A 19,694-nucleotide genomic window follows, 5' to 3' on the forward strand; every position below is an offset into this window, starting at 1 on the left:
TATGGTATCTCCTAACTGTATTTTAAGACTTAGTATTTGCAAAAATATTACTTTGGAAAGGAACTACAGCTGATCTCCGGCAGCTCCTCTCGAAAAAACGATTTGCGGTGACCACCATATCTCTGAACTGGACACTATGATATTAAAAAACCAAACAGATTTCATTAAAATAATGTTAAATTTAGTAAATCAAATCGAAGGAATAGGCAAAATACAATTTTTTGACAAAATGCTGGTTTCTCAAAAAAAAAAACAAAAAAAAAATCGATTTACCATCGGTGACACAAAATCTTCGATTCATTAATAAAAAATATATTTAAGAAGCGCGTGTTGAAATTTGAGACCAATCGATCTAGCCGTTTTCGAGTATTGTTGGTCACCGACTATGAGAACAGGATTTTGAGAAAAACGCATTTAAAGTTTGAGATGCACTTCCAAGCACTCTGAATCGCCTTTTCAGATTTGCGTATAACTTCAAAACACCGGAACGATTTCTGTGTGTATTTCTAAATATATGTACATTAAGAAAATAAAATTAAAAAAATCGATTTTTTGAAAATTGTAACTGTATATAACCACTTAAGATACCAAAATGTCATCATTTGAACAGCAAAACAGAACTCTAGCCAGATCAGTTATCTTCCCTATTCTCATACTCACTCTCACCTTCCATTAAACGATTTCAATTTCCCACCAATTGCCTCAATGATTTCCATTTTCCTATCCACCGCTGTACAGACAAATGTTCGCTAAGGGAACACACTATTTTTTTGCGAATAAAACTGCAGCTTCTCATTGGCATTAGGCGTTTTCGAATTTTTCATTGGTTTTATGCAAACAACAATTGATTTCTCAGCGGAAAACGACGCACAGCAAGCACTACAAGTTCACATATGAGTTTGCAAATATGTGTGATTGTATGTGGACCCACCAGCAGCAAACCATTGCACAAACACAAGCCAAAACACAAAAGCTCTACAACACTGTTGAAGAAGTCGCACCACAAGTTCGGTTGATTGTGACTTTTGTTGCAGCCGAGTTGGTGAATTGGATTATGAATTGCTGAGTGGCAGCACTGAATGCGGCGGCCAAACAAACGCAATGTGGCAACACACCGCACTTGAAAATGGCAAAAAAGCACCCACTTGCAAGTGCACCGCACGCTATATTCCCAACTGTAATACATACACGCAAGCGTACTCGCCTGTGTGTGCTTATAGTAAATGCAAGAGTGCTTGGGAAAAGCACACACACCGCCTTCCCGCGCAGAAATTTTCTTCCATTTTTCACTTTTGCTCCACAAGGTTCCATTGAATTTCGTCTCCCTAATAGATTCATGGCAAGCGGATTATGCAGGCGCTATGCTCCCAGTACACACACCCATGCACATATATATATATATGTATATATGCATGTAGTGGTAGAAATGTAAGTCAACACGTATGCACGTATGCACTTATGCCGTTATGCCTTTGGTTTGTTTGTTCGGCAAATTAAAATTCGTTTTTTCCATTTTCCCTCCGTTCATCCACTTTTGCTTCGTTCCACTTTTTCTTGTTTTTAATTTCAAAGTGCTATCGAAGTTCAAAAAAGTAGTTGACTTTTTCATTCGAGTCCTCAGTTGATGTGCATACATATGTATATGCGTATATATGTACATACATAGGTACATATGTATATAGAAGGGGACCATTAAAGTTTATTATGATTGATGCATGCTGTGCGATGGAGATGAAGTGTATTTGTGGTTTGGCAGAGGTAATTGCATGGAGCAGATTTGAGGTGTTTCCTCATTGAGTCACCTGTGTGCTTATGATTTTTTTAAATGGTAGTCATAAGAGAGTCATCATTTCTGACAGAAAAGCATTTTTTTGTGAAATGTATTTAAACAACGAATTTTTATGTCCATCTGGTAACGCCAAGCAAAACTGGAAACCCCAGAACAAGGGAAAATGAAGATAAAACTAGTAGATTCACAAGAGATAACAGGAGCAACGATAACGGGAGCAACGATATTTTCATATTCCAGAGATAGCGCTTCCAGGGTGCCTTTACATGCTAGCTCATTAGTTTTACAATTTCACAAAGACACTCGCTGCTATTGATACCGAAGTTAGGCACTCCTTGACCAACCCTGAACGCACTGTTAATTAGTTCAAGGCTAGTATCGCCGTCCTGCTATCTGAGTGGATTGCCACTTCTCTGTAGCAGGCTGCACTCCAGAGCAGTAAATCTACTGCTACCGTAATGGGAGTATCCTCGGCTCGTGTGGAATAGCCAGAAATTCTGGAGCTGGAGTTGGTTGATAGAGAGCTCCTGACAGTAAATCCCTCCACCAATCTTCCCTAAGCTTTGATCTATCCGTAAAGAAGCTCACTGCCCATCTCCTCCAATGGCTTCTTCCCACCCACAACAACTTCGCCGATATATAGGAAGAGAAGGATCCGCCAGATTTCGGTTTGGCGACTCCATGTTCCAAGTGATCTGGTATGATGTCAAAGGATGTGAGAATTTCCGAGTTTTCAGACACGTGTTTTTTTTAGGAACCCAGATTTTCTGAGACTGATAGCAACTTTCGCAGTCAAACACCTTCAGAGATGTCTACGGACACTATGTGCAAGACGGGGTTAGGTGTTTGAGGTTTGGTTCAAACTCAAGACCGTCCAAATCAGTTGCGTCTGCTTCCGACAGGACTCTTTCAATAACAAGGAAGGTTCCAAAGGCAAATTCTTTAACTCTAATGGCTTCCTCAATCCATAAGACGATAGTATACAAGGCAGTATCCACTGACCTGCCTTTACAATAACCATGTTGCGCTCCTGATAAATGATCCTTCGGAATGCGCCTCCTTATATACCAGTCCATCAATATCTCCAGAGTTTTTAGTAAGAAAGAGAAAAGGCTAATGTCTCTGAAGTCCTTGGCGTAACATAGGAGCCCCTACCAGCCTTCGGGATGAACGCACCACTAACTCATCTCCAGGACCCTGGGATGTAACCCAGTCTTAAGCATTTCGCATAGATAGGTGCCGTAGTATGATGCCATCTGTTCCTGGGGACTTGAAAGTTTTGAACGAGTTGATCACCCAGGTCAAGTGCTGTTTATCCAGAAGGTCGACACAGACCGCGCAGTACACTTGCACCACTGCGAGAGATTTCACCCAGAGGACATATTGCTGAGGAAGTGAGCAACACAGAGCCTTCGAAGTGCATCATCACTACTTAGGGCCTACTTCCCATTTCCGGTCTTAAGATAATCCGAGGAGAAGGAGTTCTTTGCGAGGATACGCACTACTGAATACTGAATATCAATTAAACTGGTCTAAATCTCATATCCCTAATACAATAGTTATCGGTTGTCCGGTTCAGTTCTTTCTCTGCTATCCGAGATATTAAATTCAACAACATCTAATATTATGTCAACGATTTTATCTTTGAAAACTATTATAGAGTTAGTTAGAGTATAAATTGTATATGAGAACCCATATAATATATTTAGAAAAGAGTTTCGATTGCCCGACTGTCTTCGACATTTTTAATTATAAAAGATTGTTTGATAATAACAGTAAAACGAAGTAGTATAAACCCTTTACAATGACTAAATTTTTGCTGTGAATCTTTACTACCTTGTGATTCTTACTATATATTGGACTTAAATACTTGTTCACAGAATTATCACTAGAAATGATAAAAGTAAATGCAATTGTTTCCCGGAAACCTCGATACACTTGCATAAGTAAAGGGCAAAGTTAAGCAGAGTAGAATACCTTGATTTGAGCGTAAAATTAAGACCCAAACCAAAAAATGTAAAGCAACTAAACAAGAACGCTCATCTAAGACTTTCGTCGTATTTTTATTGTTGTTATTGCTGCTTTCCACACAAGAAATCTTCATCAACACCAGATTTCATTACTTGATAACTTCATTACACGCTCAGACATGTACACATACATACATACATATGAGTACAAATATATATGAGGATGTGTTTGCTGCGAACCTTAAGGGGTATGACTTTGAAAGGTTTTGTAAAATAATAATTAAAAAATAATAATAATGGAGTTAATATTATCAATGCAAGAATGTATATTTTTATGTTATGGATTTATGTTTCTGGATTTAGATTCCAAAATCACCGATATAATTTTTCAAAACTGTTTAATTCTAATTTATATTGAAGCCAGAATAATGAGTTTGGAAAATTTGTTGATATTTTAGAAGAGAGAGAACCTAAGAGAGCAATAGAAAAGAGTTTGATTGAACATTTTAAGGTATCTTAGATCAAAAAGTATTTGAGAACAGTTGCTATTTTCACAATTGCTGCAAATTTAATTTTTATTGAAGCATTTAGGCCAATCTAGGGCCCTGCAAATTTTTGAGAGTATATTATGGGATTAAGAAACAATATGGGTTTGCACAGGACATTCTTTTTACTATTTTGTTATGTTTTAAGACCCTAAACCTTAAACTTAAAGTACAAAAAAACAATAATTGCTTTGGTGAAAATTTAAGACTGACCTTAGCCCCTAAAAAATTTGAGAAAGTCTCACAGTAATTTTTTTTTAATTTTATTATATTTTTAGGCGCTTAACTGTACTTTAAATAAAAAAAAACAATAATTGCTTTGGTGTAAATTTTTGACAGACTTAACCCCTTAAAAAATTTGTCGACTTTCAAATAAAAAATATTTCAAATTCCAAAAATTTCAAATTTATTTCCTCATTGTATTTTCATGAAATTTGTTATAATTTTTTATAATTGAACAGATTCCAAATATATTGAATTTTCACAAAAAAAAAACTTTAAAATAAAAATATTTAAAATAAAAAAAAATGTTAAATTCTTGGCAGTGACACCCCTTAAAGCACATAGCCAAACCAAAAAAGTAGTAATAATAAGTGAGTGAGTGATCCACATATGCGCTATACCCGGATGAAAGTAATTAAACTAAGTGCTTACAACCCATTTTAATTGTATATTAATGGCTTTGGCTGATAAGCGAAATGAGCGCAAGCGATTAGAGGCATCTTACATACAAGTGCGTGGCGTTATCAGTAATTTCGAACACATAGAGGGAAAAATGAAGATAACCTCAAATACATATACACAGCCACACACACATTGGTACATATCTGGCATGACATTCCGAGCATTAAACAGCAAGAATCTACGTTTCGCGTGATTACGGCGCTTTTGTGACCTTGACTCAATCGATGGCGCACGATAACGGCACATGAAATATTTTGTTCTATCAAATTTGTGTTTAAGTTTTGCTTTACCCAAGCATATGCGTGGGCAGTGAACAAAAATAGCTGAAATTTGAGCAAAAATACTCTTATTTTATCCATTTGTATGTTAAATGTTACTCATACGCCGTGGGTGGCGCAATAAAATTTTACATGTACCAAAACAACATAAATTCATATTTATGCCTGCAATTAATTTAAGTGAATTGAACACGTAAGCAACAAGGAAATTTTATTAAATGATAAACAATGAGCATGCAGTTATCGAAACAAATTAAACTAAACATGGATTTTAGTATTCATGTAGTCATGCTGAAATGTTGCTCATACGCCCTGTGTGCTTTTAGTTTTGCCACACAATAAATATGTAATGAAGAAACAGTTAAGCCATCCTGAGCTTAAATTGCAACAAATGCGTGTAATTGGAAATTCACATAGCAATTATCGAAATATTTGAAAATTTTGAAATTTTTATTTGTGTAAAATCCAAAAATTTAAATTTATATCTTTTAGGTATTCATTGTTTTCTATTTTTAATATGATTTCATTTACGCGTCCTTTAGGGATTTGTGCCAAATTTTGTCCGTTTATTCACTAAGGTTTGCCATTTCATTATGGAATTTTTTCTTCCTGGAATTTAATTAAATTAACGCGGATAATCTCTATTTCCAACAAGGCGTTAGGCCGCTTCATGTTTCATGTCTAAACATGGACACATTAAATGTAAAATTTGCGACACGTTAATTTCGAGAAATGGCCCAGTCAAATGACCGCCAAGAACTTGCGCTTTAATGCCTCTAGATTATTTTTTCTAAGGATATCTTTAAATTCAATTAACCAAAGCTCGAAGAGCTCGATTACAACATTCAGCGCATTATAGCCGGAATTCCAACCAAAATTTTAATCAAAAGCTCTAAATAATAACTTCTGGCAATGCAACTCGATTGCTTACTGTTTTATTTACTAAGAGATGAAATATATGTATGTAAAAGTAACGATTTCAACTATTAAGTATATTTCAGTGAATATAAAATTTTGATAAAAATAAGCCTTAATTGAATTTTTTTTCTTTCATAAGCATGCGTAGGCCATATTACAGCATATAGCTGCAAAACACTTCCCTCAATGAAGTAATATAGTACATATAACATATTATCCACTCTTAATGTATTTGAGCATATTCCCCAAAGTTTGTTCAAGATCAAGTCGTCCAATTTAGTTTTGTTTATCGTTGCCTATGGCGTATTCTTAAGGTTTGTATAGCCAAAGGTCATTTGCAATGACTACCTACGCAAAAATAAAATTTGGAACCCATGGCCAACCATATCAAGCCCTGAACTAAAATCACCAAGAAAAGCATTAGAGAGTTCATACTAGAGCCACGTGGTGCATTTCACTACAAACAGTAATCCATGAAATTTGAAAATCGTGGAACGAACTAAAGATGCTTACTAAAATAACAAGCTCAGATGGAAATGCTATACAGAGATGCTTCAGTGTGAAATACAGCAAATTATCATGATGAATAGGAGAGTGAGATGTTTCAAGACAAAACACATACTTGTAATTATCCGTTTTCGCTTCATCATTTCTCTGTTCCATATCATTGCAAACTTGTGCATGGGTAAGACCTAAGAACATTAGTGAGTAGAAATCGTTATAAAAGAGTATGTGGGTGCCTCATTAAATTCGTTTAATTGCCTGCTTCAGTACTACCAAGTTTTGTTTTACAGATTTCAGACTATTTCTACCATTATAAATGCCTCCAAAGGCAAATTTACATAAAAACAAAACACAATGTCTTCTTATTGATTCGGTACGCTTAATATAGGGTCTACCAACAAGAGTGAAGTGATATTAAAATGTAATAAAATACTCCACTTGGTCAAAATGGGTTCTGCCTCTTTTTTTTTTTGTTATGGTAACCACATGATCTGGGTAGCTATTTGACTGGCCATTTCTCGGAATTAACGAGTCGCCAATTTTTCAACGCAATGTGTTCAGTTTTAAACGTGCAATATGAAACGGCGCCCGCCTTGTTGAAAACTAAGAACGTCCGCGGTGATTTCATTCAATAACGGAGGAAAAATTGTCAACATCGTATTATAAAGCCCGCTTTTGATGACGACGACATCAACGGACCCTATTCTTTTCGAAATGAAGCAGAATGAGTATGAGGCCATATCACAATCCGCATCAAACGCTCAAGTTTTGGGGATGCAATTGCATTTCCTGAACCTCACAGGGGTTTGAAACAACCCAATAGCGACAATTTTGTTTGCTGACAAAACCATTATGCCAGAAATGGGCCTCATGAATTTTTATAATAATCTTAAGTATAAAAATATTGTCTGCTGCAGTGAGTTGAATCTTAATTGCTGCCAGTCTTTTTCACGGCTATAATACCAAACCCACTCTAACTAATATGACAAAAAGGAAACAACATTTTTACGTAATAAACACAATTATCGCCTTGAGACTAGACTCTTTTAGAGCTAATACAAACATGCCAACACTTAAACCAATTTTCCATACACTTGCTTTGAGCTTCGACATGAATGGCCGTCAGTATCCTCAATAAATCCTAGCTAATTTTTTGAGCGCCATTCGCAAGATTTCTGGACACGAGTAATTATGCGTTTGATGAATACATATGTTGTCTTTTGCGACCTCTACTCGACGTCGTTTTTACAAAAGATTCAGAACTTTTGTACAAGCTTAGAATTTACACTCTTCAAAACCAAACATTAAACAAAATGTGTTGAGTCAATCCAAGATATGTGATAGACGGTGCAAGGACTGAGGCGAGTAGGTAGGTTAGTTGGAAAATTTACTACAGCGGCCATATAAAGGGATGCAAATTCGGTGTGGGAATCGTAGTGGGAGAGAGACTCCATCGCCGTATACTGTCATTCACCCCGGTGGATGAACATCTAGGCACAACGCTCATTAGAGCACAGTTCTTCAACATATCGAAAGAGAAAGACGATGTGACCAAAGATCCCTTCTATGAGCGCTTTTAGCGCTCCTATGACAGCTCCACCCGCCACGATGTCAAAATCGTACATACAGAGTGGGCAAAAGAGGTATCCGTAAATTCAACTTCCACGAAGAGACTGATCGACTTCACCGGGGCCCAAAATATGATTACCTGTACTACTAGTTTCCAGCATAAGAAAATGATCTTGTTGGAGATCTGAATAGATAATATTGTTATTGCTTTGTTCAGACTGGATAAGGATGCGATGCAAATGGGTCTGGTAGTGAACGAGAGCAAGGCGAAATATCTTCTGTCATCAAATAAACAGTCGTTTGACTGTTGAGAGTCATAACTTTGAAGTCCTATGTAATTTCGTTTCTCTTGGAACCAGCATTAACACCAGCAACAACAATGTGAGACTCGAAATCCAACGCGGAATAACTCTTGCCAACAGGTGCTACTTCGAACGGAGTAGGCAATTGAAAAGAAAAGTCCTCTCTCGACGGACAAAGACTAAATTCCACAAGTCACTCATATGGTGCAGAGGCATGGACGATGACAACATTTGATGTGTCGGCTTTAAGAGTTTGCCAGAGAAAGGTTCTGCGGAAGATTTATGGTCCAAAGCGCATTGGCCACGGCGAATATCGCATTCGATGGAACGATGAGCTGTACGAGATATACGACGACATTGACATAGTTCAAAGAAATAAAAGACAGCGGCTACGCTGGCTGGCTTCTGTCGTTCAAATGAATGAAAACACTCAAGTTCTGATAGTATCGATATCAGTATCCACCAGGAGAACCAGAAGACCTTTACTCCACTGGAAAGACCAGCTGGAGAAGGACCTGGCTACACCACGTACCGGACCTGTACACCACGTACCGGTGTCTACTCCAGTAAAGAAGAAATATCCCGAAAATAAAATCTTGACTCGGTTTGCAACACTCCGAGTCAAATTTGATCAGATGAATAGTTTGTGCGATTCGCTACTCTCTAAGGCTTGGCAAACCGAAGGCAGTTGTTTAGAAATCATAGTGATATATACGGATATCTGCTAGCAAAATTCCTTTATTATTATCTTATTATAAAGAAATAAGTTTATCTTCCCAAAAAAATATATTAAATAGAGACAATGGCTCTTAAAACTCTTGCATAAATCTTGGTTCTTAAAATATTCTGCTTTTAATAGAGTCAGAGTTAATATGATATTCTGATATTTTTTTAGAAGCAATAAAAAGATTCAAAATATTTTTCAGAAATTTCTAAAATTTAAGATAAATTACTAATTGAAATAATGAATCATGGAGTATCACTTTCTCTACAGAAATACCTTGCCACAACTCTTCAAAGCATGTCAAAACCAGATTAGAACTAACTACGTGCGCGTGTATGCAGATGCGTCTTTGATAAAGTTTCGTTTGACTTGTTTTAATAAAGTTCAATTTGTTCAAACTTAGGACCTGCGGTTATTGCCAACTTAATTATTACAATAATGCAATTACAGCAACAACTTGAGAACATGCAGCGTCTTCACCTTGCTGCACACACAGCGCTGGCACTTGGCAACTAAACAAAAACAAAAACAAAACTAAAACCAAAAGCAAAAACAAAAACAAAACTAAACTCAGAAACACCAAAACAAAAACAAAACAAAAACAACAAAATGAAAGCACAAAAAGACAAACAAGAGCAAAAACAAAGTTTGCTTGCTCCTCACCCACAAAATGTCAATGCAAAATTCAATTCACTAATGAAATTAAATGGAAATTCTTGTCTCTTTTTCAGCTTTTTTATTATTGCTGGTATCTTACACTGTGTTTCTCATTTTTTAATGTGCAGAAAAATCCGATTACTGTTTCTTATTTTTTTGTTTTTTGTTTTGTCATAAAATATGTGCATATCTAAGAGAAAACAATAATAATATGCAAATTTTACATTATCTCTCATTGTTTCCACTTTCTCTTTCTCTTTTCCATATGATGCCATTTGCCTTTGCGTGGCGCTTTCCTGCCGCACAACGTCATTGTACCGGTGCGTCTTCCTGTCGGCACAGTTTCCTGCAATGCGCGCGCTCTCCATCTCATCGGCGGATGCATTCATTCTGGTGTATGATGTCACCGATGCGTCCACATTCGAGGAGGTGCGCATGATACGCGATCAAATACACGAGACCAAAGCGACCACAGCTGTGCCCATTGTGGTGGTGGGCAATAAAATTGACCTAGTTGCCGAGAAGGAGGACGCCAGGAAGGTAAGTGAAAAGCTATTTTTTAAATTCAAGTTTTATGTGGAGTATTGTCTTGAAAAGACTTGAAGACTTAGTTACGGAAGTGTAAATTTAAAGTGATTTTTCATGACTTGCTACAATATTGCTGCGTGAAGACTATGCACGATTGTTTGTTTTCTCTAACAAATCTCAGCTTTTTCTTGAGCGGTATACCAAAATCGCCAAAAACGGACTTTAGTCATACTCTACCTACCTACCTGCCTAGTTCCAAAAATCAATCCCTACGTATCCGATATATATCCGCGTAAATGATATTACAAAAATATGTATTTTGCTAAGTTGGTAGGACTGACCTTAATTACTGCGCCAAATATGGGCGCGATCTCTCAACCAGTTTGTTTACAGCTGGTTAAGTCAGTACACCTTGGTAGTGCGTTACGATTTTGATTTATTTATTACCAAATTTCGTGTGCATTCTTTTCGAATGTTGGAAAAGGCTTACGAGTGGTGCAAAGCCTTTCAAAACGCTCGAGAGATCGTTGGTAACAAGCCTCGTTCTGGACGAGCTCCAACCTCTTCCACTGATGAATATATTAAAAGAGTGAAGGATATGGTGCTTGAAAATCGTTAGGCAAGTGTTATAGAGATGGCAAGAGGGCACGTTGAAACGCGTGCTTGCTCGACTCGTCCTGATAGAGGTTATGTTTTTTTCAAAAAGAGCACCGTAAACAGGTATTTTTGGTTATGCTTGATCTTGCGAATTTCGATCCCACATTCATGAAGAGCATTATAACTGCCGATGAGGCATGAGTTTATAAGTTAGACATGAATAATAGTCGGAATGGAGGAAAACAATGGGCCGAAATCAAAGGGATGCTTGTTGTTTTTTTTTATATTCAAGGTTTGGTGCATGATAAATTTGTTTCGGAGGGGCAGATATCCAGTAAGGAGTTCTATTTAACCGTATTGAGGCATTTGTGTGAGAACATCTGTCGAAAACGGCCGGAATTGTGGAAGAACAATTAATGAATTTTATACGATGATAATGCACCATCGAATGGAGCCACGATTGTGATCGAACTTATATGAAATTTATAAAATTGGCTGAAGGAGCTGAAGGCCATCCCAAAAAGTGCTTATAGGAAGTGTTTTGAAGACTGGAAAAATCATATAGTTTTTAAGTTCGGCAACATATTTTTTTGGAACACTGTGGTTGCCAAATCCCGAAATATAAAAGGTGACCTACTAACAACAATCCCTCTAAATCCCTACAAAATAGCTGCCTAATTGAGCCGCTTGGCACTCGCCCGCTAACTAACTAAACGGCGCTGTGACTATGGCAGCTCAGTGAACAATTTGCTCATTATGCACGCGACTGCTGTTGTTGCTATTGTTTTTGTATTTGTCATGCGCCGTTTCACACATAATTTAGTTGTAATTTCATGTGCCACTTGTTCGCTTAGCCCTCACGAAAATTTATATGCTGTGTACCGTTGTTAAACGGTTAAGCGGACCAGTGGGACACAGAACGCGCGCAAATTTCCGCTGCAAACTACAGTTATTATTCATCAGCATTCGCTTGATGGCGCATTCCTAGAGGAATACTTAGCATTGTTGAATGGTTGTTGTGACATTGGCACAGATTTCATGTTGCGCCCAAAAGGCACCCTTTTATTCACGCCCCCACATACACTTTCTCACTCTCTCTCTCGCGCTCGCTCTCTCTCCTCTCGTGTTGCGAAGGTAATAAAAATGCAAATTTTCTTTATTTTAAAATGCTAAATTAACTTTGCTTATTGTTGTTTTTATTGCATTTTCGCATTTACGTTTTTCGACTATTTTCTTTTGTTTTGTTGTTTTTGGTCGTAAAAAGTTTTTAACATCATCAACAAATCCTCCAATATTCCTATACAATCTGACTTTTAAACGGATTATTCGACGCTCGTGTCTGATTGCATTTGTTTTTGCTCCAAAAGAAGGTAGCCATAGGCATGGGATGAGTATTTTGAGGAGGGGTTGCGCAGTTAGTCCAGATCTTCGAAGAACATAAATTATATCCCCATAAACCTAAAAATATTTAAGTTACAATGCATTTCTAGAATTATTTTCTCCAGTACGAGGTTCCCATAATACCTGACCCCTTAAATATAGTTAGAAAGATGAAAAGTGTTAGATTCACCTACTACTTACCGATCCAAACAGTGTAATATCGTCGAAATAATAGCCCTTAGTCGGAAAAAGTTCTCGTCTATTCGGGGATTCTGGTTACGGGAACTCAGTTACTCCTGTTCGTTGGCTGACTATCAATGCAATTAATGGCACGTCTTCTGCAGCAGACCTCGAAGCAAACTTCAGCCTTCGAAACCTTCGAAATGATTTGTTTAGAAATCATCTTATTTAGTAAAATAAAACCTTTTCTTTACTTTTTCACCCTCGTTATACCACACAAGTGACTAGCTTGAAAATCTGATTACGTCTCTTTAGCAAAAACTTAACTCAACTTAACCTAACTATTATCAGCTCACACTGTACCCCGTAAAATTGGTGCACAAAACCCCCAAGCCATCACTGGTGACGCCTATGTGCCTCGCAAGGCAACAGCTGTTCGCTTACTTTCATTTCTTTTACCTACCGTTCCGTTATATTTTCGTTAATATTAAAGAAGTTTCAATTTACTTTGGCATTCTTGGCTTACACGCAGCATTTAATTCCCTTCCATGCGAGTAAATTCCTTACAAATATACTTTGTATCCCTTTTGTTTTGGGACTTTGCTGAAGTTTGCTCATTTGGAAGAAATAAACCAAAAATTATGCACTCTGAGTGGCAGTTATTCATGTCCCTCCCATGAATTTTCGTATACGTAGACACGTATAACTATTTGTTGTATGAGTATTAGGGGTGGCCTTTATTCCAATTTATTACAAAATAAGCAAAGTAAGAAAAAGTAAAGAAAGAGGAGCATACATCTTTCGAAAAACGCGAAACAGCATCTTTAATTTATGAAAGGAAGTATTATTTTATCTGCTACTTGGAATTCACATAAATTCTGTCATAAAGTTTGCAATGTATACAGCGAGAACAAATTCACAGAAAAAACTACCGTTATATTTTATTTGTTTAATGACAGTTGCTGACAGAAAGAGATGTGGTCATCCTCGCGCGGATTGAAGCAATTCAGGCATAAACCATTTTCGCAAGCGCATTCGTAGGAATCTTCTTCTTCTTCTTATTTGGCGTAGACACCGCTTACGCGATTATAACCGAGTTAACAACAGCGCGCCAGTTGTTCTTCCTTTTCCTTTTTTTTGTAGCCAGATCCTTCTCCACCTGGTCCTTCCAACGGAGTGGAGGTCTTCCTCTTCCTCTGCTTCCCCCGGCGGGTACAGCGTCGAATACATTCAGAGCTGGAGTGTTTTCAACCATTCGGACATGACATGACAGCGTAGCCACTGTCTCTTAGTTCGCTGAACTATGTCAATGTCGTCGTATATCTCGTACAGCTCATCGTTCCATCGAATGCGATATTCGCTGTCGCCAACGCGCAAAGGACCATAAATCTTTCGCAGAACTTTTCTCTCGAAAACTCGAATCTGCTTAGAAAGCAGAAAATTATGTCGAGGGAAATGATTATATCGACCAGATCAACGTCAAGACCAATTTGAAATGATCTCCACATGAAACCCTACCATCGGCCAACAAATCATCTTCTAACAATGTGTTTGAAGCGAATTAAGCTTAGCAAATGCAAGCGGATTCTGCAGTGGATCGCCATCAACGGTCTTGAAAGTAACCTTTTACAGACGAAAAATGTTTCATTGTTGAAGTTGTAATAAGAAAAACAACAAAATCTACGTAAAATTTTGCAAAGACGCAGAAAATATTGTTCCAAGGGTTGTTGGTTGGAAGTTTCCTGTAAAGGTATTACAACTATGCATGTTTTGGAAAAAGGGGTTAAAACTGGGGCATAAGTGTACCAGTAAGAAGTTTTTGAAGGTGTCGTAAAGCAGTTAGGCGACGCTCTCCTAGATGGAGAGCATTTGATCTACACTAAGTAATACACTAAGAAAAAACCGCCCAGCAATGGTCTAAAAGCAATATTCTTGTTTAATAGCTAATAGATGATTGGCCTCTTTGAAGTACAGATTTGAATCCATTGGACTAGAGTCCCTCCCAGAGAAATATGGTTAGTCTCAAAAATCTTTGGTTCGAGCAACGTCGTCAATGCGAATAGAAACTGTACGTCTGCCATTGATCAATAGCAGTCTTCGAAACACTTTTTGGGATGGCCTTCAGCTCCTTTAGCAAATTTTGATTTATCCCTTCGCTCCACTGAAAACCGGTTCCACAGAGCGACAATTTCAATTTTGCGAACAAGGAAAAATTACACAGAGTCAAATCTGGTGAATACGGAGGTTGATCGATGGTATTCATTGCGTTTTTGGCTTTAAATTCGGTCACAATCGTGGCTCGATGCGATAGTGCATTACCATCGTGTAAAATTGTAAAATTCATGAACTGTTCGTCCACAATTCTGGCTGTTTTCGACGGATATTTTCACATAAACGCCTCAATTCTGCCAAATATAACTCTTTATTGACCGTCTGTCCCTTTGAAACACCAAACCACGTATATTGAAAAAAAGTGTTTAATAACCCCGGTTTTTATCCATGATTGTGCGATCAGAATTCGCACGATCAAGCATGTCCAAAGAGACCTGTTTACGGTACTCTTTTTAGAAAAATCCAGGTTTATCAAGACGTGTTGAGCAAGAACGCGTTTCATACCCAATATATCTACCAAAATCATTTGAACAGACAATCGAGAGATTTGGAGCTTTTGCGGAACCGTCCCCCACCCTGGAACCATATTTGCATTACTTTAGGGTAGCGTTCCATTTTTCTTATTGAGAGATTTCCATCTGCGCAGCTGCGTCCATTTATTCGGTCAACCAGGTCTTCTAACTACTTCGATACGCACATTCAAAAAATGTGTGTTCAGGGTCGTCTTCTGTGGCGTCGTTTTAAGGCATGACAGCTACTTTCGGAAATATCCGTGACCGGATAACAGCTGAGTTGTGTAGAAATCGACTTCTCCGAATTCACGGCTTGCCCATAACTTTAGGTATTTATTAGTCTGGCCGTCCATCTACCGCGACTTTCATTTTGCCATCTTCGTTTCTATGTTGTTATTGTATGTTTCTTTAATGCGCTCTTGTTATATTCGGATGCTTTTGGGTCATTTGAGGCACTACCGCTTATAATTAATAATGTCTCACCTGCCACAGTTCGGTAGGCTGATGCAACTCTGAAGGCTGCGGTGCGATGCACTCTGGCCACTACCTTACGCCGGTTTTCTTTTTTAAGCACATCTGCCCAGATCTCAGCGTCGTATAATAGGATGCTGATTATCGTCGACATTAGAAGCTTTATCTGCTGTTGAAAACATTTCGGACATCTAAAAACGCCATCAACACTATTGTTTTGTATTTATACCATCTACGCGTGCGACTTCTACACTTTCAATTACACATTTTATAGCTCTTCGAGTTGATCTGCCAGGTCTAAAGCCATGTTGTCTAGGGGACAGTCCTCCAGCTTCGTTGATAGCCGCTTCTAGTCTGGGTTTAAGTAGCCGTTCATAGAGCTGTTCCGCTGTGTAAAGCATGCAAGTGGACGGTGTGTTGATGCCAAGTTGGGATCTCCTTTTCCACTACTGATTAGCACCAGCTGTTGCTTTTTCCACGGTTCAAGGACTAAAGAGGACTTAAACTAAACTGACTGACCAAAATCAAGTTCTTGTTAGTATATTTTTTTTTATTAAGGGTAGCTTCGGTTCAACCGGACTTCAAGTTTTCTCTTGTTTTTCCGTTCATTTAAGAACAGCTCTAATGTATGTAGCTATCTACGTTATCTATTTGTATATTCATAAACGCATACAAATATATAAAAGACAATGAAATTTGTTTGTAAGCATTTTTTGACGTTTGTTCGTCAGGCACTACCCCCACAACAGTAAAAGCTGCTTCCACTTACATATAAAATATTTTTATTTCTGGGATTTAGCCTGTCGACAACTCAAGCAAACCGAAAAATCTTGTCGCTTGATTTCGTGCAATGTAAGCAACTTTATTCTTTGCGCACAAGGCTTTACATACACACGCATATGTATGTATGTAGAGAGGTGATGCATAGGCGATATGTATTGACATATACACATACATATGTATTATACCATGTATAATAATATATATACACGTGTACAATATATATTTTTCCCCCAGCTACTTTCGCTGTGGGTCAGGCTGGTCACAATGCGCCTCGCTCTCCCACTTTAGACACCAAACGAGCTATGGGCTATAAATTGCAGCTTCTGGTAAATACCGATAATTTCAGTTACTGTTGCTCTTCAGATTGCCGTTAGCTCCTTTTTGCTGTTTTCGTTGTATTTTCGCCGCCTCATTTTATTGGCCCTCCCACTAACGAGCACATACATACATACATACATATATATATATATATATATATATAATATATATATTTACTTATAAGGCCTGTCGGTGGTATAGTGCTTTTCATCCCCTCCACCCAGTTGTTGTTGTTACATTGTTGCTTTCTCATGTCGCACGCATCATTTCTCACTGACCCGTCGCTTTATCAGCCAACTTAACTTTCATATAAATACATATATGCATATGTATGTATGTGTGTATATGTTTGGCTTAATAAAATCTTTGCCGCTTCAATTATTACATGATTTAATTCATTTGTTGACATAATGGGATTTCTGCACATCTTTCGTATATTTCTTACACTTTATTTAATGATCTTACTTGTAGTGGCCTTGGTCCGGGCGATTAGTCATTTTGTCATAATTCGAAGACATTTGTAGGGTCTTAAGTGTAATATGCTTTTATTTATTGCTGGTTATTTGAAGCTATTAAAATTGGTTTAATTGGTTTGAAAAGATTTAGGTTAGATTTGGTCACAGATAAAGTTAATGTTTTACCCGGAGATGGATGAAGGTATAGAAAAGAATGGTAAATGCTGAGAGCTTTCTGTATTATATTCAGCTGGCTTTCCGTAAGCCTTTACATTGCTTTGATATAAGCATAAAATTTACATATTTTTTTCTGTGGAACCGTGGTTGGCTGAGAATATTAAATGGCGTCAATTTCAAGTTTGGATCAACAGTAAACCTCACTTCATCATTTCCAAATTAGATTAATATAAAAAAACTTCTTCTTGGAAGAACATTTAACCAAGATTTTATGACAGTTAAAGGATTTAACGCTGTCCAAAGCCACCAAGGCACTCATGATATGCAGACGCCTAGCCGGCAGATCCTGGCGATGCAAGCCAGGTATTATAAGATGGCTGTATACCATGATGGTAAGGCCTATTGTCACTTATGGAGCGGTTGATTGGGCAACCAAGGCAATGCAATTTTCGGTAGGCCTTCAACTATCGAAGTTGCAAAGGCTCTGCGCTTTAGGGGCAATGCGCACTTGCCCCACGGCGTCTCTGGAAGTAATGCTAGAGCTCTGACCGCTGCATCTAGTCATTAAACGGGTATCGAAACATTGCAACAGAAGCTTTTGGCAAAGGAAAGACAATATCGTCTCAACACATGAAAACCCTAAGGAAAAACACTTCACTGGCTTTTCTTCCAAGGGACGGCGTTACAAAGAGGATTAACTTTACAAAGAATTTTAAAGTTATTCTCGGCGATAAGGCGGATTGGAATGACTCCACGTTCGATATACTCCTGAGAGGCAGCTCATACATGATACACTGACGGGTCGAAAACACCGGGAAGCATTGGGGCAGGCAGTGCGAGACCGCATACCAAACTATCCATACCAATGGAACGTTTTCCAAGCATTCTCCAAGCAGAAGTCTTTGCTATAAGTCAGTGTGCAGAACTCAATCTCCACCGCACTTAGCGAGAGTCAAGCGGCACTAAAGGCGATCTCAGCATATGAAGTTAAATCGCTTTTAGTAGAGGAGTGCATAGGAAGGCTGAACTGATAGGCGAATGTGCAACCGGGTACACCTAATCTGGGTGCCGGGGCATAAAAGGATAGCCAGCAATGAGTTGGCCAACGAACTTGCCCGCCCTGCGGCAGCATCCAGGATGATGGGTCCAGGACCATGCATTGCAGTGGGGTCCCACACTTTTAAGGAACTGGAAGGGCGCAACCTCGCAAGGTTTAAGTAAATGATCAACCTCCCCACAACAAATTCCGTCTCCTTGTGGGCGTAGTATTTTGCGCAAACTTCCAAGAACCCCAGAACACCTGATTCAGGATTGCCCAGCAATTTTCAGAAGCAGACTACAGACTATAGGTTCCATATACGTGGACAGGGATTACATCACCTCAGTCACTCCCAACAGGTTCCTGGAATTGTTCAGAATGCTGGACCTTGGTGACCATATGTGATATAAGGAAGGGCTCTCAATTTCAAACCTCAATCTTTACTATCTATCTATCTATGGAGGTTTTATCATGGAGAGATACAAGTTACCACAACGAAATTCCAGAAGGAAAGAAGTTTACTACTTAATAGCTCACTGGGCCGACCTTCGAGCAGAGGTATAAGCTACAATTAATTATAACTTCTCCTTAGATCGTTGCCATTCTAAATCTTATCCGACCGAATTTACTGAGTTCTCCCTAACCTAGAGCTAAGTATTAAGAAATGAGGCCCAACCTTTACAGCCTTTAACAAACTTTCGAAATTAATTTAATTTATACGCTAAAAACAGACAAAAGCTGGAAACTGTAATGGCCTTCAAGGGAAGGGTTGCTTGTCCTTGCATCATGAACATTTTGCTTTCACAGACCAAAGTTCTAACATCTTAGATGTCATCCAATCGAAGCGTTTCGTCTTTACATGAGAGTCCCTTGTTCTATAATTAAAGATTTGTACCCTCGGATCGTCGTTGCAACAGATCAAGGGGGAAGCCCGGTGATCTCTATGGCAGAGATCAGCTCCGAACCCTAACCTAGTCTAATCCAAGTAATTTTGAGAATTTTTTGATAATGCTGCCATTGTGAAAAAGCGAAATATCGCAAGTGCACCGTTAAACTTTGCTAAGCCACCTTTACTTTGTGGCAATATGTTACATGTTGGATACTCTCGGAATCTTGATTTCATTTCGACTCCTTGACCAGTAAAGTCAATCTCATACTCATCCGGTCTCTCAGGATAGGTCTGTTACTAGAAAGAGAGCCTT

General features: G+C 38.2%; 1 protein-coding gene across 1 annotated transcript in view; it reads left to right on the plus strand.

The window, feature by feature from the left end:
- LOC126758559 (ras-related protein Rap-2a) overlaps window positions 1–19,694 on the plus strand; it is a 109,434-nt gene that overhangs the window by 86,652 nt on the left and 3,088 nt on the right. The window contains exon 4 of the mRNA XM_050472877.1: window positions 10,283–10,480. Coding sequence (XP_050328834.1) covers window positions 10,283–10,480 — 198 coding nt within the window. The remainder of the gene's footprint in view (window positions 1–10,282; window positions 10,481–19,694) is intronic.

This window comes from Bactrocera neohumeralis, chromosome 5, assembly GCF_024586455.1.
Source record: "Bactrocera neohumeralis isolate Rockhampton chromosome 5, APGP_CSIRO_Bneo_wtdbg2-racon-allhic-juicebox.fasta_v2, whole genome shotgun sequence".
Classification (NCBI taxonomy): domain Eukaryota; kingdom Metazoa; phylum Arthropoda; class Insecta; order Diptera; family Tephritidae; genus Bactrocera; species Bactrocera neohumeralis.